The 22,941-nt window shown below is 41.2% G+C and overlaps 1 protein-coding gene across 2 annotated transcripts in view; it reads left to right on the top strand.

Moving 5' to 3' along the window:
• LOC142079681 (uncharacterized) overlaps positions 1-7,698 on the top strand; it is a 36,081-nt gene extending 28,383 nt beyond the window's left edge. For both annotated transcript variants that reach the window (XM_075144338.1, XM_075144339.1), the window contains one exon: positions 469-7,698. In XM_075144338.1, coding sequence (XP_075000439.1) covers positions 469-725 — 257 coding nt within the window. In that variant the 3' untranslated portion in view covers positions 726-7,698. The remainder of the gene's footprint in view (positions 1-468) is intronic.
• The last annotated feature ends 15,243 nt before the right edge of the window (positions 7,699-22,941 follow it).

The raw sequence follows: 22,941 nt of genomic DNA, 5'->3' as shown, positions 1-22,941 counted from the left end.
TGATCCTATAGCCAAAGGTCGGCAGTGAGCCGTTTCTCACTGTGAGGCTGGGTGGGTATCGGTGCCGCTGCAAGGAGGACAGAGGATGAAAAAAGGGTTGCATCATGCTCACCTGGCTGGAATTGAGTAGGTAGTTTTACTAATTGTACTTGTTGAGTGTCATTTTAGATAGTCCCCTCTGATAACATTAATTAAATGGGCTTACTCACAGGCCTGATGGTTATGCCACTGAATTTTGGACACAGTTATGGTTGCTATTAGTGTGAGATGTTATAGCTATCATTTGCGAGAGAAGAATGCTAAGTGATGGAATTCAACCAAGGCAGCACCAGGGTACAACGTTAGCTGTTTCTTGAGCACGCTTTGCGTACTGGTGATGGGTTGAACTCATGTACAGAATTTTTTAAATTTATTAATATTACCAGGCTTGTATACTAGTTTAACCTGTAATGTGTTTTTCTGTTGCAGATGTTCTGGCTCTGGCAGCTGCCATTAGAGAGTTGGCTGCTTCCACACGCAAGGCTCGTACCGCTTTATGGTGTGCGTTACAGATGACTTTGCCAAAAACCTCTTCAAGTGGTCCGGTAAAACAAGAAGTTGTTGAAAGGGCATTGCAAGAGCTTTGTCCTCCAAACACAAGCACACAAGAAAAAAGCAGCATGGAGCATGAAAACAAAGGAAGCAAAAAAGAAAAACCCGAGGAACCTATGAGGATTCTGGAATAATAGCAAATAATAATAATAACAACAGCAAAAGGGAGGCTGAAGGCTGAGGACTGGGAGGGAAGGTCAAAGTGTCCCGCATAGTACCATGGAAGGTGTTTTTGACAGGTTATCAAAAAGCAAAAGGCTTAATATAACTGATCAGTGCTGCAATTCTATTACTGTGATTCTGGTGTTGAGAGACACATCTTGTAATAGCGTTAATGCAATTTTAATATTGCTGGTATTGCATAAGAATTTTATTATTAAGAGGAACTAAACAATAGCTGAGCATTTCCTTGTGTGCTTACCCAAAGCTGTGGATCAGCTGTGAGTCAAGCCATGACCTGAGAAACCAGATGTGGTAGAACTTAATTCTCCTTTTTCTGTTAATGATACAATTTAGCATACTTAAAAAAAAATCCATTTGAAAGATATTTCATCGTTGTTCAGGGTTTTTTTGCACCATTATATAGTTCTTTTAAGTGCCAAAGTGATCACTAAGTACTTTGCATCCCATCACTCTGTACAGAGCAACCCACACTCCTGTGTTGTTTTTTGTGACTGGGAGTCAGGTCATTCAGGTTATCGCTAACAGTTTGACAAGAATAATCAGTATATAATGTTGGTTGTGTGAGATGCTTCAGCAGTTGTGCTGCCAATTCAGTTTCTAGCTAAACCAATGTAAACTGAGCTTTTCTATAGCATAGTCCATTTAAAATTTTCCATTTAAAAAAAAAAGGATTTTGTAGATTTGCAGTAAGTACTGCACTGAAGTACACATTAGCAGGTGATATAAAATTGTCACTCAGGATTAGAAATTAGATTTATTGATTCCTCAGTGGGTTAAAAAGCAGTAACTATATAAGATAGTATGCACTTAATTAAAAAAATTATTGTTTCTTGTTAATGTAAGTTCATGGTACTATAATTTTCAGAAACATTCCATATTTATTTTAAGGTGTTTATTGAATGTTTATTTAAAATTCTATTTTAGTAATATAAAGTTGGATATTTTGCCAAATCTTCCAAATAATCAGATTTAACGATTTACTCAGGAAATATATGTATTATTATATAAATATACACATGATATATAGGGATTTTTGTGGGGGAAGGGATGTTTGCAAAATATTTACCTAAGCTAACTATATACTAGGTTACCAAAGCTGTTTAACTGATTAATTTTTCGCATGGAAGATTTAATATATTTAATTGCTGTTAACTAGTCTCCATTCTGTGGCTTAGACAATCAGCAGTGTTATGTATCGGTGTGAGTGTTCAGGGTGAGAATTAGAAAAGAATGAGTAATTCAAGTTTTGTTCTTAGGGCACTTATAAATATTTTAATGCTTTAACAACTGTCTTACTGTTACACGATCTTGTAACACGTACTAATAACCAACTAAGGTTCTTTGGTACCAGTATGGCTTTGGAGAGCAGTTCTTATTTTAAAAGTGAATTAAATTGGGGATATGAGCAAAGTTTGAAAGGCAAAAATGAAGATTTTTGTGTTCCATAGTGTTCGATGTTGAATTTGACGTTTTATGGATAAATATATAATTGTTTCCATATATATATGTACTTGCAAAATGTTCCAAATGCAGTTCTGTAGTTTTGGATCTGTGGATGTTTCTAGAGCAGATGTAGTCTCAATAGTACCATCGTTAACTGTAATGAGGCAGCAGCTACATACCTTTGTAGAAAAAAAATTACACAAGCCTCATTGTAATCCACTGAATAAAGTTTAAAACAAAAGTCGGTGGAAATCAGAATCTTAGTATAGCAAGATTTTTTTTTTTTTTCTTTCCCCCTAAAGAAAGTGAATTCAATTTAAGAGAATATTTTCAGCCTTAGCCTAAAAAACAGGTAGTGGAGAGAGTTACTTTAGTGTGAGTGTTTTCTCTGTGTGCATGTGCAATTTATTTGCACAAACTAATTTAAGAAGGTTAAATTTGCATTTCTGAAACTAATTAACTATACTCCACAGTTTAAAAAGTGGAGTCTGCAGTATTTCATTTAATGAATAATTTTGCTGTTTAATTATGATTACTGTGTTGACAGGAAATTGGAATTTGAAAGTCTTGATCAGCTTTTCGGTTTACAGAACAATTGTAGTCCTGCAGGATTGTTTTGTAGTGGTGAATGTATAGGGCGTAGTAGGTCCTTATTGTATTGCTCGTGTGTTAATTATTATTGTGAAGGAATGTGGTCTTAATCGGTTCATAATATAGTTAATGTGCCTTTAACAGTCTCATTTTTCAAAAATGGTAAATAGCTGTACGCTCATTTCCGTTTTCAACTGCAGTTTAAAAATGCATTTAAAAGGGTTACAGTGTGGCTGCATTTGACTATAGCTAACAATTAGCCTACGCTGTTAATGTTGTCCTTGCATACTGTTAGACTGTCCAGTTATGGGCTCTTTAACAAGCGTAAAGCACCATAGCTGTGGGGAGTCGCCACAGGTCAAACGTGTTAGTATCAGATTTTCCTTGTCATGCCCTACAAATGCAACCAGCACGCGCTCGTATTTCATTTGCCTTGTCTGTTTTCTTCACAAAAACTCTGGGTCTTCATATCAAAATCATTTGGTGCCCATTTCTTTAAATTATTTGATTATGGACAGCTTTAGACCTGTAAAGGCAAAAGTCCTTTCAGAATGCTTCAGTTCTGTTGCTTTATTACACGCCCTTTTATATTTCAGGGGAAAAAAAGCACTGTATTTTATAAAACAGCCACCTGGAGTTGCAGCAGCTCTATTACAGTCATAAAATATTTTTAGCTGCTTAGTGTTTAATTTGGCAACAATGTACAAATCCTGTATGTATTGCACTGAATTTTTGGTATGAATAAGTATAATGCTTCTGGTTTTAGGGACTAACTGTATTCACATTTTACTGACTTCAGTGGAAGCAGAGTTAAGGTATTAGGTCACACGTAAGCCAGAGGGGTGTTTTTGGTTTAGAGTTTGGTTTGATTTTTTTTTTTATTTTCCCATTTTTGGAGCAATCAGGTAAAAAGTAGTTTATTCCCTTTCCACCCCTCCTCCCCAGGTTTGTTGAGATTTAATAGTTCTCTTTTTTTCTGTTTTGATTTATGCAATTTAAATTTTTGAATGAGGCAAAGAAGGTATCAGAATTGTAGCTTGTCATGGTAGCAATGATACTAGATTGCTCCAGTTTAAGAAAACTGCATACTTAAAAGTCCCTTCTCAAGTCCATATTATTATTAGGGTGTATGTTTTGACAGTTGGTAGTGAATCTTTAATACTTTAAAATCCCAAATTGATAGTCCAATACAACATACATTTAAGAATTAAAATTATTTCTGTATTCTGTATAAATAACTGGAGGTTTCTGGTGATTCAGCCTTCTTGATTCCCAGAAAAGAGGCCAGCATTTGAGGAAGAACTTTTTTTTCTGGTTATAGGTTTGGCATCCCTGCTTTTCTTCTGTGTCCACAGGGTCCCTCTGGCAATGAAGTTAATCTGATGGTATCTATATAAACTAAAACTAAAAAACTGGTATTAGTTTGTCATTATTTTTATTAGAACAGCATACAGGGAGTTTGTCTAGGTTCGTGGTGCTTGTCTTGCTGTGGCCTTTTCAGGAGTGTGTGTAAGACTATTAGGTCCCAAAATACTGCTGTTGTTTTTTTTTCTTTCCAGACTGAATATTCTTCTTTGCTCTTGGTATTTACTACTGCTACGAATATTTTTGTCTGCACTTGGATATGTATAATTTGGAAATGATTTGCCTTACAGCTTGGAAACTGATGCTCTAGTCTCCATAATAAGTTTCTTGTTATTATTCCTGGTACCTTTTCTCTTTGGTGAAGTAAATGAATAGTAGAAGATGGAGATTATGCGAGTGGGAGGCTTTCTTGTGGTTCTGGCTGGCCATTTAGCCTTTACTGCTTTTTCCGAGAAGTGTGGTGGTACTCCAAAATTTTGTGGAAAGCTTCCTAGCTTTAGTCCTATGCACTTCTCCAGAAGTGACCATGAGCACAGCTTCCTGGGATTATGTTTCATCTGCTGTCCAGGCTTTCTCCCATTCTGTTTGGGGAAACAAAGAAGGAAAGGGAAACTACAAGAAGGAAGGAAACACCAAGCCACAGGAAACCCCACTTGCAGTGGACAGGATCACCCCTCTTTGTGGCTCCTGTGGTCAGAAGGGTGTGAGCCGGAGGGGCCAGGAGTCTGTCTTTGCTTAAACTGTGTTTCCCTTTTCTCCATCTGCTGCTCATAGATGCTGTCAGCGTTCAAATGGTGAGACTTGTGGCAGAGCTGGCTTGTTCTTGTCCCGCTCTTCCACTCCTGTGTGTCTTAGTCGTATGGAATCAAGCTGTGTGCCAGCTTGAGGGGCTAGAATAGGGCTTGGGAACAGCTTGGTTCTCCCTCCTGGATCAAGATCACCACCTCTGGCCTCTCAACTGCTATCTCTGAGGGAAGAGAATGAAGTAGGGTTAAGTGGCAAGGAGTGCTTAGCATAAAACTTCTGTTGAACGGTTTCTTTGGTTTTTAAATCTGTTCTTCCTCAAGTGTCAGCATTCAGCTTTGCTAAGTATGATACTCTCAGATACATAATTTATATTAGGTCATAGCTCTAATTCTGCAGGAAGTTGGATTTTTTTGTTTAAATGCTGTGAAGATTATGCAACAAACAGACCTTAAGCCTATATGTATTTTTTTTTTTTTAAAGTTATATTGTTACCTGCTCTGAAAGCTGATTTCTCCCCCCCCGCCTCCCCCAGTTCTCTGCCTGGGAGCTGTGGTGTCAAAATGCTGCATGTTGGAGCAACCCAAAGCAGTAGGGTTTTGGGTTTTTTGTTCTTTGTATCTTTATTGCTTTGTCAGTGTATGTGATCTTAATTTAAAATTTAGTTTTACAACTCTACTTTATGGCCACAGCCTTTTATAGATTTTTTTTTTTTTTTTCCCCCTAACAGCATCATTAAAGTGGAAAAACTTGAGTTCCCCATTATGTAGCTCTTCAAGATTGCACGTTATATTGAACAAGAACAGGGAATACTGCACATCAGTGAATATATGAGAGCAATTGACTTTCGAATAGATCTTTTTATCATTATTATTTTTAAATAGGTGCATTTGCAATTAGGCTACTGAAGAGGTGAGTGTGGTCCTGCTTCCATTGAAGCCAGCAGCTTTAACAGATTTTTGTCTTTATCTGACTTTGTTGCTTTACTGGCATGATATCTCGAGTTAGGTGGGCTCTTTGTAAATACAAGCTTAGTAGTTCACCTTGAACATTTGTTATCAAGAAACTCCAGAAGAATGTGTTCCCAACCTTTTTTATAAGGTTTCTCACTACATTGACAACTTGGAATTAGCAGGATAATTTTGCTTTCTTTTAAAGCTGAGGAATGTACCTACTGTAGAAACTTTGGCTGAATTGAATTTGTGGGTTTCTGAGAATTTTGCACCTTGTTGTATCATGATCTGCTTCAATGGGAATATAGCCTTAACCATACTAAGACCTTGATTTATTTCCTGTGCAGTTTATCCATCTCGGTCACCAGCACTTTTTTGGTTTTGTAGAACATTATATAAAAATCAGGCATCTCTCATTTTTTGGTAGATACTGCTTTCTAATTTTTTTTTTTTTTTAATAATAACTTTGCCAATCGATTTTATCAGTTATATAGAATGGAAGGTCCTTATTTTTCTTCATTAGCAATACTGTAATCAAAGGTGCAAAAAAAAAAAGATGCATTTAATGTACATAGTCTGTGCTGTTAGAGATTGAAAATGTATCAGGTTAGGAGCAACTTTTAAAAAAATTGAGGAACTGGAGCTAAAAATCCTCTTTGCTTGTTTGCCAAATGAGCTTTAAAAAGGAAAATATTTGCATATAGTGTGTAAAAAAAAAAAAAAAAAAAAAAAAAGCTTGTTAGAGAGAAAGAATAAATCAGAGTCAACTTAAAATCATTGCCAGACAAAGATTGCTTTACATTTTTTTACTGTATAAAATACAACCAATTTAAAACTTGTTTATGCACAGTAATAACTTAATGAGCATAGTTTTTTCACAGAATTAGGCTATTTCCAATATATATGGGAAAAATAAGTTTCCTTTTATTTTTTATGACAGATATACAAAGATTCATAGTGTCTATATTTTAATATACTATTTGGTGTCTGAAGTATATCTTTTACATGTTTGTTGGTCAAACTCATTTACTTAAAATAGCAAATTTTACACTGCTAGTGGAATATTACTGAAGGAGGATTTTGTGAGTTGATCCATTCCGTAGGCCCAACAGAAATATGTGGAAGTATAATTTAGCTTAAAAAGTCAGTCAATTGTTGATGATACAAGATTTTAATCATTAATCAGTTTAGGCTTATTTAAGTATTTCTGTAAAACAACTGTGGATGTTTGAAAGAACGCTGCAAAAATCTTTCTTCTACCTCTTGTGTAACATTCTTAAAATTATACTTCACAGATCTCTTTGGGATGTACTTTGATATTACAGGGCGTTGGTACACCTTAACTTGTGAATTTGACGTGCTTTTCCTTTCTTTCCCCAAGTCGTTTTCTGTGGAACACCGGGATGCCTTGTGGCTGGGGCTAGGTTGTGTTCGCTTGTGTGAAGTAGCTTCAGGCAAACTCTGCACACTAACACGGGGTTTCTATTCAGCAAAAGGTACAACGGTCAAAAGAGATCCTAAAGTTTGTGTTACACGTATGAAAGTCTCAGAAATATGAGAATTCTGTAACAAATCATGGCCAGTGTAATTTTCCAGTATTTTTATGTATGTGATTTGATTCCTTTTATTTAAATAATCAGCTGTGTTGTATGTATGTCCCTAATAATAAATAGTTACAGCTTCTTGTTTTGTTTAGTTCAACTCACACTATTTATCAGCTGCTGTTCTCCATGTGGGATGAATTTGGGTTTGGTAATTCTGCCTTGAAAAGACGTGTTATGTGTTCTGCTTTAACGCAGTTACAAAAATTAAAATTCTTCATGTTTTATGTGACTGGTTTTATTACTTCAGCAAATTCTGTGGAAGAAGAACAGGCAGTTTTGGTTGGCGTTTGTTGTGCTTGGGTCTGAGCAATATCTTGTGATGTGGATGCACGGTCACACAAAGAAACGACTTCTGAAAGTGTAGAATTGCATCAAATAGTTGAAAATAAAGGACAATCTTTAGTAAGTACTTGACAGAGCATTACTGGGGGGGAAAAGTCTTGATGAATTTGGCACGTTTCTCCAACTAAATTACCAAGTGTCACAGGTCTGGGTTTGTTGGTACACAGCTTGGAAGCTATAAGCAGGAACAGAACTCCTTTATGCTGAATGTCCTAAAAGACACTGAAACACAACGTGCTTTGCAAATCGCTGACGTGCAGATCTTGATTCCCCTCTCCCTTCCTCAGTGAGATGAATCCAGGGAAATCTCAGGTATATGGAAATTCTTTGTATTCGGGAATTGCACATAGTGTGTCTATATGCGCACACCAGGTAGGTATAGACAGTCAAAAAATGAATATATTGTGAACACTTGCGTTTTTATTTGCACTGTCAGCTGCTCTTTACAGGCTTTTGAGGATCCCTTCTATTCTGCCTGTCGTAGCCAGCACTTCGTGTTCTTTGTAAGCGTTGAGGGAGATTCCTCCTCGTGACACGCAGTTACGTAGTGCCAGGTCGCGTGGGCTGGAATTGCCCTTGTTTTTTCCACTAGTAAGGGAGCATAAGCTGGCTGTCTCCGTTGTTACTTACTTTGTTGATGGGATTAATTCTATTCTGCACAGTTTGTGAATGTGTTACTGGTCGCAAGTCAAGCATTGCACAGCTAATACAAGAATTCAGCTTGTTTGTCTTGTGGAGTCGAGTGTGAAATTTCAAACCTCGCAGGGGAAAAAACGTTCCTCAGTTTAGAGTTTAAAATTTCTAAGCATTTTCTTTTCTGGTGACATGCAGAAAAAAGTAATTGGTACAATTGTTTTTCATTAGTGGCAAATTTATAGAAATATTCATGGTGCTTTGAGTAATTTAAACGTGATTTGCAGGCAGGGCATTTCCATATTCAACTGACCTGTTGATTCAACTGACCTGTCAAATATCTCAATATGAAGTTACTTGAGCTTTTTTTCCGTAGCTCACTTTTGAAAGAGTTCCTCCCAAATCAACGCCCCACAAACATTTTTGGTTCCCTTTTCCCTTCACTCCCATCCCAAATCCACCAAGTTTTTGCATATCCCGTATCGTGTAGGCGTCCGGGGAAGAACATTCCGAAGCTTTTGTGTGACCCCACAGGGGGCACACGTTCTACCGCAGAGAAGCAAGGGCTGAAACGTCAGGAGTGGCTCAAGGGAGGAGGTTACGGTGGCTCCCAGAGGCATCCCCCCCCTGCTCCTCTGGGGGTTCGGGTTGTACGTGCCCTTTGGTTTAGGAGCGATCAAGGGCTCTCACTTTTGGCAAGGAATTTTGGTTACCAAACAGCCTCAGTGCCAGCCCAGCCCTGGTACGTTGCAGGATAACATAAGAACCAAATTCAAAGTCTGCATAGAAAAATGGCTAACGAGGGTCATGGAAGCAGACCAGATGCGTGTGTTGGTTTCTGGACGTAAGCTGTCTTCATCTACTCTTGGCAGGTTTCTGTTGTCGCTGTTTTGGACCCATGTTTGGTAAGTTATTCTCGGGGCACTGCAAGAAACCCCCTCTCTTTTTTTTTTTCTCTTCTTTTATGTAGAGAAGAGGATTTCCAAAGCACTGTTACTTAGCAGATCATTAGAGAAACATCCCTCCACTGACGGGTCTCTCTGCTTTTATTCAAATACAGCTTGGTTGCTTTGATACTTGTTCCAAAACACCTGTAATGGAATAGCGGCAACTATTTTAGTATGACTATGCTGGCAGCTTGCCTGTGAAGATACTTTGGAAAACAGTCGCAGCAAAATGTTTTCCTCCTAGCCTGTTACCCCCAAATTAGTCTGATAACATTTGGTATCTTATTTTGATTTTTAAATAAAGTTAATTGGAAGTATTTGAAATACATATTTGTTTGACAGGCTGAGCTTTCTGAAGCCGTGCAATTTGGTTGTACTGTTCTGATTTGAATAATAGTCCTATATGGAAATGAAAACACTGTGTTTCCACCGTGCTAACTCATTAAACTTACTGAGGAGACCTTTGATTCCTAGCTGATGAATCACGCTATGTATAGAGATATATATAGTTCAAGAGTGTTGGGTTGCAAAAGATGCACAGCCTCAGTAAGTAGCGAATTCAGTTAAATACTCTTGAAGAATTAGTTTGTTTTCCTAAAAGAAGCAACGTTCTTTTGCACTGTTTAAAGAACAAATTTTGCTGCATCGTATTTGTCTGAAAAATAAACGAAGCTGATTATAAACAAATGTAAACCTGAAATGTTTGTTTTATTTGTTTAGGATCAGTGGGTGAAATGCAGAAGATGGACATCCAAAGTGGAGAAGAGAGATTTAGCGTGAAGATCTCAGTCTAGCTGTTAAAAGGGAAGTAACGATCAACTAAAAAAGTGACAAGTGTTTATATATGTCATCTTAGCTTCCTCACTAATGTGTTGTCCTAGAAATGGATCTCTCTTACACTGGAGGTACGAGGAGTACTACCTTACCAGCTGTTGCAATTTTCTTCCTCATAGCAGAGCCACTGCCTGCCTTCTAGATTTTACTACAAAACACTATTTTATATAGTAATTTCAGACTATACGACTGCCTGCCAAGTAGTTTCTGCTATTGCTTGTGGTATACAATTGCCAGATCCTCGTGGCTTGGGTAATTCATTAGCGAAGGTGATCTGTAATCTGTAACCCAAATGCAGTTTCTCTCCCCGCTCCCTGTGTTTGTGACCTTCGTCTGTGATGGTGGCTGAAAAACGTCTGTCACAGCAAACCATTAACGTTGCAGGGTGAAAAAGCTGGAGATCTCTCACAAACTGCAAACTTGAATGCGAGGTTGGTAGATTTTTTGCTTTTAACTTAAAATTTTAACTCGCTACCATGGGTTTATTGTTTTGCTTTGGGTGGTTTTAAGAAAATTTTAAAAATAGCAGTACAATATTTAATAGCCGTGTTTATTTTCTTTTCACAGGTCTGCATACAAATTAGGACCCAGTGTAGTTTCCACTGACATTCACAACAGTAATAGGGAGATGAATGCAAGTAGGAGGATACACGTGGGTTCTAATTGTAAAATCGGTGTTGATGAAAAACCTGCTTGAATGCTTTGAAACTTATGTATGGTTTTGTGAGTGCAAGAGCGCACATGCGTGTGTCAGAACAAATGGGAGCAACTGGCTACAAAGTGACTGACAATCCCCAAAGGCACCCTACATCCACCTTCCGTGCCAATTTTGCACGCTCTACCTTCAGATTGCTCAAAGCAAAAGCGATTTTTCTCCTTTTCCATTTCCTTCTTTACTTGTGAGGTTGCAGTAAAGGTCGGGTCTCCTGCTGCCTGTTCATTCACAGCGGGCTGTTGTGTACAGCGAGCGCCCTGTGCGGAGCCCCGCGTGCCACACGTGCGAAGTGAAGGAGCTATATGTGCATTCTGATTTACAGAACGAATTTATTATGACGTAAGCTCTAACTTTGCTGATAAACTCTTGTTTTGGGAAATGTAGGTGAGAGTCAGAGCTACTAGAAGTTGCTTGGTTATATTCTCATCAATAATTAGGAGAGAGAGTGGTTTCTGTAGGTAAGAGTGAGTTTTGAATCTCACGTAGACTATGCTGCGTGCATAGTTGTTTAGCTACCCTCTTCGATAAATCCTTAGCTTGCTAACTCTCGGGACCCGTTTCTGATCTCTCTCCCATCTTGCTGTGCTGCAGGTCCATTGCATGAGCGTTCCTTCTGCTTCTCATGGGGTTGAGGCTGACTTGTCAGTTCTTGACGTAAATAGGGAAGAACTCAAGATCTGCTTGAGTTTAAGTCAATATAGTTTTATCATTGCGACACTAGAAGCTCGTGGTTTATACCCAGTACAGGATAGACTGTAATCTCTTCAAGTGAGAAATAAGAACTGCTGAAGATATATCTTCACATATATATAGAACTTTAAACAAAGATGAGTGAGCAATTGGCATAAATGGTTTTAGAGGAGCGATCTATCTGAATTGGTGGGGTACTGCTTTATTATGTCTGTGATCCACAAGTCCATTTTCAACCAATATATGACCTGTTGGCATGGAGATTACAATGCAATAAAAATCCTTTTTTTAGGATTTTACGTTATCCTGTCAGATCACTGGCATAGCAAAGCGTATAGGGCAATTCCATCAAACTCAATGTCCAGAAGAACAAACAACTTAATAAGTAACAGGGATTAGCCATATGAAGTCACAGCTCTTAATGGGGGAAATAAAATCTGTCTTGCTAGCGTCAGGGGTTTTCATCAGAATACTGGAATGAATGGTGCATTTCGATACAGCGGCCACCTGAAAGAAATGAGGATGGAGGTGTGGCTAAAATTTACTCTGTGCATGTACTCAGGTCCCATAAAATCTTACAGAGTAAGTTACTACAGTCTTCTTGCTGACCTTATACCGTGTTCATCCAGCACGGTGCATGGACAGCTCTTGGGAATGCTGTTCTTTTATTATTTGTGCTACTGTTGCTGTCCAAACAGGACAGAGTTAGTGTAGTTTAACTGAGACCACTATTAAGCTGAGAGTGTGTGGTAGCAAGAGCTTCTGTTTTCCCTATGTTCAGCATAGGCATCCTTTATCCGTAAGCAAAGTTATATTCCATTTTAATCAGAATCACTTCAAAATTCAGTCCAACTATTCCAGTTAGATTTTGCAGACAGTTGCTGGCAGCAATCGTGAAGAAAAGCTGGTCTGTGGATTTACAGGTGTATAAGTGAAGGTTTTCCTGGATCCTTAATCACCTTGTAAATGATTGACCTGGGTTCCAGCTGAGGGGAATTTAAGGACTGAATTCTGCTGTGATAGGAAAAGAAATTGCCTTAACCAGGATTGCCTGTCCGCAGCCAGACAGCGGTGATCTGTAGGCACTGGGGCGAGCTGAGCCGCTGGGCAAGGTCTGGAGAACGCTTGGGATGAGAAACAGACAATTTTGTCAATGCTGACGCCTCTTCCTCAACTGAAACCACGACCAAGGAAGAGATTTGTGCACGACTGGCTTAGAGCGTCTGTCTAATCCCATTGACATCAGTGGTACTACTTAAGCACTTAAAAATAGACATTACTTTTAGGTAACTTTCTGATACGGATTAAACTTCTTGTGTGAAAGACATTCCACAAGGCAAACCAGCTTCTAACTTCTCCCGATGTCCTACTATTGTCTGAATATTTACATACAAAAGCTTCTGACCTGCTTCTCCCAGGTCTCTTCATAGGCTGTGTGTGATCCAAGGTGTTTGCATGTTAAGATTTTCACCACTCAGAAGCTATTCACAAACAAAAGAGTACTTACATCAGGATTAAATCCGAAAGTATCCAGTACAGTACCTTTTAACCTTGCTATAAAAGCAAGGGTAGCAAGGCAATAGCTGGCAAACTACTGACGCGCAGCGATGCAAAGCCTACCGTGAAAATGCTTCTGGATCTAAACCTTCAGGAAAAAGGTGGTTGCTCAGGGAGCAATACTGCTTGTATTGCTTCGAGGTTGTATACTTTCGTATTGCTTCAAAACTGCGCTTCGAGAATGCACGTGTTTTCAGGAAGGATGGAATATTTAAAGATGTGAAGTTGTGACAGAGAGGAAGGGATGGAAAAGAAGAAATACAAAGGAAAAACCCGTGGGAGGCATGGTGAGAGCTTAAAAGGAATGGAAGAACTTTTGAAAAACAGTTCTTTTAAAAAAGTGACTGCTTTCTACAAAGAGTTTATTTAGCTATGGCAATTGCACTGCCCTCAACGCAAAAGAAGTAGTAAACCCAGTGTCTGTTTCTAGCAGCATGATTTTGTTTCTTCATGTAGAGAATAAATCCATGGAGAAACTAGTGAAGCCTAATTCTCGGGGGTTTTTTATTCCCTTTAAATCAAAGATGACCCATATAATAATATTCAAGAAGTACTAGACAGCTTTTGTGGACTTTTTAAAGGGGAGATTTAAAGGGGAAATCTCCAAGAAACATATCCTAAGAGAAGAGCTGATCAGCTCGTAGGACCACAATATAAAATAACTAAGATTGTAAGGGACTTCTGAAGTATCTACTCCTACCCCTGCTCAAAGCAGGGCCAGTTTCACAGCTCAGAGCCTCGTCCCCTCAAATTCTGCGTCTCTCCGTAGGCAGAAACCCCCCGCCCTGGCTGCGTGTTCCAGCGCGGCACCACCTACGGAACCTTTTTTCCCCCTTTATAGACAGTTCAGACGCAGGTGAATTCGAGTTGCGTTTAGAGAAACGGTGATGCCCTTGTTCAGAGCGGAGCCACAGGAGCCAGGGAAGGTTTGTGGACTGTTCGGAAGACGTAGGTGTGACCGTGCTGTTGTTCTAGCCGTGGATGCAAGGGCTCTCGAAGCCGGTGTGTGCCTGGGCAGAGCTGGGCACAGACAGATACTGCTAAGTATCTAAGAAAAGCTAAGGCATGAAATAAAATGCAAATAGCAAGTGATTTAAGAATAACAAAAATAATTTTACGATTATATAATGGATAAAAAAAGATTGAGTAACGATTGGTTGAATATTCAGTAAAGCAGGAGAGCTGTTAAAAAAATTTTTTTGTTTTTTATTTTATTTCTTACATACTACAAAGCGGCTGCAACCAGGTGAGTATTGTAGTTAATGCCTGCAGCAAAGGGGTAAATACCTCTGTCTCTAACAGGTAAGAAATCGGGTAGAAGTGCATAAAAATGAAACATATTTTAAAATGGGCTGGACCTCACGAACTTTGTTGTAGAGTACTTTGATATTCCAGATGGCGAGGAGATCTGAAGTAACGTTAATAATGAAACCCCTGATGGCAGCCAGCATGCCAGAAAACCAGTGAAAGGCAAGTGTACTTCTTTAAAATGGGGGGAAAAAGAAAAAAGGAAAAAAAAAGAGAAGAAAAAAAAAAAAGATAATTATAGGCCAGGTATTTGGACTTCAAATCCCAGAAAGATACTGGAACAAAAAGTAAAAACCTATCTTGTAAGCACTGAAAAGATGCTAAAGAGGAGAGTTGCAGTTAACCTGTGTGAAGCTTTCAGTCCGATCTAATTCCCCCATATGACGGTGTTATAGATAGAAAGGAAATAGTCATGTAAATTGAATTAAAAAATACACAAACTTGGCACTCTTTTCTATGACAGTCTTGTAAACAGTTCTGGAACGTGATCTAAAATAAATACCGTCGAACGGGTGCAGAGCTTTATTCATTGTGCGGTTATTGAAGATTTAATGTCAGAATGGAAGGATTTGTCAAGCAGAACCAAACAGGCTCTGCCGTCGGTGCACTGGGAATATTTTTACTGAAAATCTGATTTTGGCAGGGTCTCTTGAGACTTCGGTAAGTCAGGCTTAGGGTTCCATGATCACAAATTCGTGAATGAAAAAAAATCTGAAGTTCTCTGAAAGGGTTAAAAAACAATGTAGTGCTCAATGACAGCGCAGGAAAATGCTGCTCGGGTGCAGTCCTGTGAAGGATTTGGGGATTACTGGGAAGCACGAGTGGATTTGGGATCAACACTGCCCGGCCGTTTTGAAATAGGCACAAATCCATCATGGGATGTACAAATGCAGCGGTAGGCAGCAGCACGTCCGAACTAATCCTTCCGATCCGGGCTGTGCCTGGGCTTGGTCCTCGCTCTTCTAATTTACGTGGGCAGCTGGAGTGGGTCCAGGCGGGAGCGATGGAAATGATCGGCGGGTCAGAAATGGGCTAGGGAGAAGAGGAGATGAGTGGAGACGGTGGTCTTCAAACATCTCCAGGCTTTCCTGGCAAAATGGAAGGGCACCACGTGTCTTTCCTGTTCGGGGTATGGAGGGTTACATTAGAGGAGGGATTTTAGAAGTTAGGAATTTAGATTAGCTACGTAGGAAAAGGTTTAATGTTAAGGGCAGGGAAGCACTGAAAAAGATATAGGAACCTTTATAAGCTTTTTTGGAAGCCTTTAATACCAAGCCAGGCAAGCATGTGTCACTTTTGCCTTTTCTTTGCTGTCTGTTCGCAAATCAGTTTTTCCTAAAATTCTGAAAAGCTGCCTTTTAAAAGAAAATTAATCCAGCACTTCTGTTGTTTGTTTTTTTTTTTTAACTCAACGTAATACGTTGCCTTTGTAACATAGTAATTTTGTGTGTCCTCCATGACTCTATCAATTAACGTTGCCAGGCATACGTCACCTTTTTTTGGGGGAATATGCTCCTTTACGTTAGGAGTGCTTTAGGCAACTCATGATGTCTAACACAGATTTAGGTGATCTAGTGACGTTTAACACAGATTTAGGTGATCTAGTGACGTTTAACACAGATTTAGGTGACCTAGTGACGTTTAACACAGAATTAAGTGGTCTCATCTATCAGAATTAGGTGTGGTAGGAAAAATATCTCATGTGGGTTATTTGTGGGTTATTTGTGCGTGAAATTTTTGTTAGCATCGATTTCCCAACCCCACTGCCCCGCCAGTTATTCTTAATGTTAGATAGGGAGACAAAACATCGGGATTCTTTTTAGTTTTCTGTAAAAGCTGAATAAACATACTGAGAAGAAAAAATAGTGTCAGCTTTTAAATTTTGTGCAGTATCACATAGGAAAAAAATTCAAATTAAATTCTCTTGTGGGGAGAAGCAGGAGTCTTTTTTTGACAAAAACTTGCCTTTTTATGTAAAAAATCTAGTACTTAAGAGGAATATTGAAATCAGACCTAACGCCTCAGGCCTTGCTAGTTATAGTAATTCAAAGAATTTAATTGATTTCTTGGAGGAAACGAAGCACAGCTAGTTTCAGTGTCTGTAAACTATGGTTAAATCAGTTTGGCAACCTTTTACTTTCAACTTAAGAGTTTAGATGAGCAATTTTGCAGCTCAAAGATACGGTTTTCAAGTGCAAGGAAAGATTTTTCTGTATTTTAAATTGCCTGAGTAGAAGCTGCTATTTAAAGCATATTTCCCTGATGTTTGGAGTGAGAAGAAAAGATACTTATGGAGAAGTTGTCTCTTGGCTTTTCAAAGAAGAGGAAGGGACTAGTATCGTGATTGATGACATTTTATTTGTTTTCATTCAAATGCAGGTTCTTTCAACCCTTTCATCATTCTTTCTATAAATGGAAACTTTTATTAGCTCATAATATATAGATTTTTCTTTATAGAATCATAGATTCATTTAGGTTGGAAAAGACCTTTAAGATCATCAAGTCCAACCATTAAGCTAGCACTGCCAAGTCCACCACCAAACCATGTCCCTAAGCACCACATCTACACGGCTTTTAAATACCTCCAGGGATGGTGACCCCACCACTGCCCTGGGCAGCCTGTTCATAGAATCATAGAATCATAGAATCATACAGGTTGGAAAAGACCTCTAAGATCATCGTGTCCAACCGTCAACCCAACACCACCATGCCCACTACACCATGTCCCTAAGGGCCTCATCTACACGTCTTTTAAATACTTCCAGGGATGGTGACTCAACCACTTCCCTGGGCAGCCTGTTCCAAGGCCTGACCACTCTTTCAGTAAAGAAATTTTTCCTAATGTTCCCTGCTTGACAACCTGTCTGGTGAAGAAATTTCTCCCAATGTCCAATCTAAACCTCCCTTGGCGCAACTTGAGGCCGTTTCCTCTCGTCCTATCGCTTGTTACTTGGGAGAAGAGACCAACCCCCACCTCGCTACAACCTCCTTTCAGGGAGTTGTAGAGCGCGATGAGGTCTCCCCTCAGCCTCCTCTTCTCCAGACTAAACAACCCCAGATCCCTCAGCCGCTCCTTGTAAGACTTTATTTTAAACCCATGACACGTTGTAGTTCCTGAGGAGATAAATAACTCATTGGAACCGTAGATATTTCAGTTCATCTCATTTTTTGTGACCTTTCAGGGTATCTTGGGCAATCCATTCATGTCAAGACAATTAGGGCAAGTCACAGCACCCCAAAAAGGGGTCCCTAGTGCAAGAACAGAGGTTGATTACCTCTTGTCTGCGTGGAGCCTAGAAGATGCTAGTCCTGAGCATTGGCAGACGCTGTAAGATGCGCTGCAAGGAGCTTACAGTTAAGTGACGATATGCCAAGGTGGGTGGCAATCCGGACAAGGATCCTCCTTCCCATTAGGAAAACAAGTGACAATATGCTGGGACATTAAACCCAGTCTGGGCTCTTTCTCCCCAGACCTCAGGAAGGATTGCCCTCCCAGTGTAAAAGGATGGCACAGATTTGCTGACCAAAGTACATTTAAAAGCCTTCCTTAAAACAAACACCACCTTCCGCATGTCTCACTTGCTGGCGAAAGACAAAATAAAAAGACATTCCTTGTCCGTCTCTCTGAAAGGCACCAGCTGAACCATGGAAACAAGCTGCACGTCTGGAAGCCCTCCCAAAAAATGAAGTGAACAGGATCAGAGATGGTGGTTTGGAAGCCAGGCAGAGGCTTTTGTATCATCACCACAGGGCTGCCAAGTGAAGCTGATGCAGTTGCTTTCGTCTTATAATTAGCATCTCCAAATTGCGATTACTGCGTATTAATTACCTAATCCTTCTTCAAGGTTCTGGCGGTGGAGCCTGCAGGGAGTTCAGTATTTACACCTAGGTGCATGGTGGAGAATTTTGCTGCTGTTTGCTCTGTTTTTCAGAGAAGCATCAGCCACAGTGGGTCCAGCAATCAGTTGCCAATAGTCATTGAGTGACGGTGGTAAAAATGAACCTGTTGTGACTTTGTAATTCTAGTACGTACAGCTGGCCCCTTATATACATTACAAAAAAAAAAAAGTGGAGCGCATGAAGTGTTGTTTCTGAGCTCCTCCTCGAAGACAGCAACGTGTTGAGTGAAAGACACTGTTTGCTCATTTAATCCCAGAAGAATCCACCTTGTTCCTCCGGCAATTGTTGCGCTCCACAGTTTGCTGGATCTCGCAGGGCAGGGAAGCGTAAGCGAGGTTGCTTCATGGGGAACATTTAATTTGCTTTGGTTTGCCCCAAATGGGGCACTGCTTTATTCAAGTGTCAGGTTGGGGGTAAATCTTGAAGTGCAAAGCAGGGCTTGATAGGAAATAATTTCTTTTTACGTTCAGCTTGTGCAATAGAACAAATGATCCTGTCCAGAAATGAAATTGCATTGATTCAAAGGTGTGCTGAGTTTTGTTACTAACAAAACTTGGGCAGCCTTTCTGTGTCTTTGGGAGGTCATTGTAAGTTTGTTGGTAGGTGTCTGCTACTGCACCTGCAGCTAAAACTTCAAACTGTCTTCAAAACAGAGGGAAGAACCGAGCAGAATGGCCAGCATCTTTAAAAGACGGCGAGATGAGTTTCACAAAGCTGTCCCTAAACATCAGATAAAGTTACTCAGCCCAGGCACAGACGGTTCAGATGTCACCTGAGATCTAGGTACCTTGTTTTTCTTCAATCCTATAACTCTATGGTTGGTTTTGCCCCAGTGGGTAAATTCTGACTATTCTGACCTGACAGGAGTGGGGAGCAGGAGGCAGTAGCATGCCACCTTTCTGCAGTGTCTCAGATTCGGTCACTGGTGGGCAGCACATTGCTTATGGTTGGATTTGAGAGGTCGGTCCTTCCATCTCCCTCATCAGAGAGTCAGTAGTCAACACTACCCTTTCTATCCCCCCTTTGGAAGATGATGGTGGATCTTACACTTACTGTGGCTTTTTCTCTTCCATTGCTGAGTCAATTCTCCAGCAGGTGACAGCCCTGCTCTCAGCAGGTCACTGCATGGGATGAAACATAGAATCATAGAATAGTTTGGGTTGGAAGGGACCTTTAAAGGTCATCTAGTCCAAGCCCCCTGCCGTGGGCAGGGACATCTTCAACTAGATCAGGTTGCTCAGAGCCCCATCCAACCTGACCTTGAATGTTCCCAGGGATGGGGCATCTACCACCTCTCTGGGCAACCTGTGCCAGGGTTTCACCACCCTCATTGTAAAAATTGTCTTCCTTAGATCTAGTCTAAATCTCCCCTCTTTTAGTTTAAAACCATTCCCCCTTGTCCTGTTGCAACAGGCCCTGCTAAGTTTGTCCCCATCTTTCTTATAAGCCCCCTTTAAGTACTGAAAGGCCGCAATAAGGTCTCCCCGGAGCCTTCTCTTCTCCAGGCTGAACAACCTCAACTCTCTCAGCCTGTCCTCATAGCAGAGCTGTTCCATCCCCCTGATCATTTTTGTGGCCTCCTCTGGACCCCCTCCAACAGGTCCATGTCTGTCCTGTGCTGAGGACCCCAGAGCTGGATGCAGTACTGCAGGGGGGGTCTCAGCAGAGCAGAGCAGAGGGGCAGAATCCCCTCCCTCGACCTGCTGGCCATGCTTCTTTTGATGCAGCCCAGGACACGGTTGGCCTTCTGGGCTGCGAGCGCACGTTGCCGGCTCATGTCCAGCTTTTCCTCCACCAGTACCCCCAAGTCCTTCTGGCAGGGCTGCTCTCCATCCCTTCATCCCCCAGCCTGTGCTGATACCGGGGGTTGCCCTGACCCAGGTGCAGGACCCTGCACTTGTCCTTGTTGAACCTCGTGAGGTTCAACAAACATGGTCTGCTTCTAGACCAAGCCAGTGTCTAGCTTCTTCCCTGTAGAGAAAGGAAGCTTTCTAGGACAGCCCTAGGACAGCTTCAGTGTCTCCTGCTGGCCAGCATCCTTGTCCTTGGTCATCCCATTGCATTAAGTTAATGGAGTCCTCCTGATCTTACCATTTTTCATCCTTGTCACCTTCTCCTTGAGCTCTCCTTTCAGGGAGATCCCATTAGCTCTTAGGTCACGCTAGATGTCTTCCACATTTTAGTTTTCAGTAGCCAAATGCCCTGCGAACCCAATGCAAAACCTAGAGGCTTCAAGAGTTGAGATTCCCACTGCGTGCAAGGCAGAAACAGCCGTTCTCTGCCCTGACAGTATAGGACACTGCAGCTACCGCCGTTCCCTATCTTTGGTCCTTCTGACTTTTTTCAACCCCTGCTTTCAAAATCCCAACTAAAACTCCATTTTTCTCCCCTGCTGGTGTTTTTGTGCCCTGAAAAGTGAGTAAACACAACATACTGTTGTGTCTTTAGCTGATATCCACACCCTCGGACTCTGCAGCACGTTATCTGCTTTGTTTACGGCCAAAAATAAGCCTATCTCGTAGCTCGCTGCTGATAGCCCCGCGGAGTTAAAGTGGTTGTGGGGGAGCCTGCTGGACTCTGCTCCAGCTCCTCTGTCATTAACAGAAATGACTTTTAAATTCAAAATACTTTGATTGCTAATAAGAGTCGGTGTGAACTCTGCGTTCAGGAAATTGTTAAAAAAATAACAATTTTACTGGCAAATACAGAAAATACGATCTCGAGCCTCTGAGATGTGATGTATGTGCACCTCATGCCATTTTTGCAGACACTTCAGGTTCATGCGGCAAAAAGGTAGGGAGAGATACGCTTAGGTGAAGAAAGGGAGAGAATTAAGTTGCCGTTTATTCGCCATTGTAACAACTCTTGCCTGGGGGGTTATAAGTAAACCTACTATTGATCTGGTGCCTTTGGAGAAGAATTCCTGTCTAGTGTGCAACGCTGGTAAGCTGGCAGCTGCCTGTTCCCGAGTCCCCAGGTCACATTTATCACTTGGCTTTGGGATGGACTCTTGAGGAGCGGTTCTGACCCACCCTGTCGCTGCAGCCTGTCCCCCCCCCCCACCAAACGCACACCCCTCTGATGGTTTCCCCCCCCCATTCTGTTGCTGGACCGTCCCAGCGAGTCCCTAAAACGATGCCCTTTCGCCTCGCTCCTGCAGGAAACTTAATCTCCCCGGTAAATGACACCCAGAGCTATTTTGGAGCTGGGCTGCAGAGGGAAAGCAAAGCACGTCAGCAATTTGACTGGAGGAGGACAACCCAGAGGAGGGGTGGGGAGGGGGGGGTGGCACCGCCTAACCTCGAGCGGCAAAGCCACTGCCGGGGGACTTGGGGGGACCTTCTGCTGCACCTCCCTGCCATCGCTGGGGTTTCTGTTTTATTTTCCTGGAGGGGAAAGCAGGGGAGGGGGAACCAAAACCAACATGGTCTCCCCATGTCCTCTCTTCTCCTCTTCCCCCTTCCCCCTTCTGTCATCTCAGTAGGAATCGGCTTTTTCTTACTCTGCTCAGAGCTTTGTTTCTCCTCAGACTCTGACAAGACTCCAGGTAAGACCTAAACCTTCAGCTAAAGAGAAGCGGACTGGGGGACACTGGTATCCAGCAGAAAGTGGAGAATGTTGTTGGTAGCTGAAGGAGGGGTGAGGTTATTTCTGTGTCAGTGTTACTATGCTGGAGCATGTCTTGCCTTATGAAACGTATTTGAAGATGGAGCTGAGGGTGCAGGTAGTAAATCCATCCTTCTTCTGGTCTTAACCGAATATGGATTGCTTTGCTTAATTACTTCTGGCTACGTTGTCAAAAGAGCAAAGATCAACCTCCGAAGGAGAGGAGAAAAGAGAGGAAAATCTGGTTTAAAGCTGTTGATTCTACTTGTCCCCAAACTGGAGATAGCAATGTGCATGGAGAGCCTGGGAAAAACATGGTTCCTGTGGAGAGGTGGCAGCAAGGAGTGTTTTTAATAGTTTTATTTCCAGGGCATAATCTCAGTGCTGCTTTTCTCTTCAGCAAGGGCTTTTTTTCCTCTGAGCTTCTCTCCAGCGTCAATACCGGTTCACACCGCAACCCCCCACCCTCCTCGCATTTCTACAAATGGCTCTGACGAGAGATGGAGAGAGATGGAGCTCGACAGCTGAGGCTATTTTCAGCCCTACAGCTCAATGGGGTGGAGTGGCTGTAATGACAATGACGTCCACTTGTTAAAATACAAGGGCTTAGGTCGGAGCCTCGCTGCTAATTGTCACCAAGGGAATTCTTTGTCCCTAGGGGAATTGTGATCCTGTAACTCTCTCGTGTAGGAAATCACATGGGCTAAAACTGCTGGCGGTGATCGTAGCTTAATATAAGCCAGTTTATTTTTCTGTTAATGCAAAAGATTTAAGAGTTGGGATTATTTGGTTCCGCGCTGGTTTTATTCGTGCAAGGGAGAGAAAAGTACATGCGCTTATGCATGCGTGCATGCGGAGAGGAAACATGCATTAGTGCAGCTGTGACGTAGTGCTGCCAACTTCAGACATGTAAAAGTCTAGCCTTCTGAACCGTG

This window comes from Calonectris borealis, chromosome 2 (genome assembly GCF_964195595.1).
Source record: "Calonectris borealis chromosome 2, bCalBor7.hap1.2, whole genome shotgun sequence".
NCBI lineage: Eukaryota > Metazoa > Chordata > Aves > Procellariiformes > Procellariidae > Calonectris > Calonectris borealis.
Note: the sequence above shows the minus strand (reverse complement) of the source record. Positions and strands in the feature narration are given on the sequence as shown.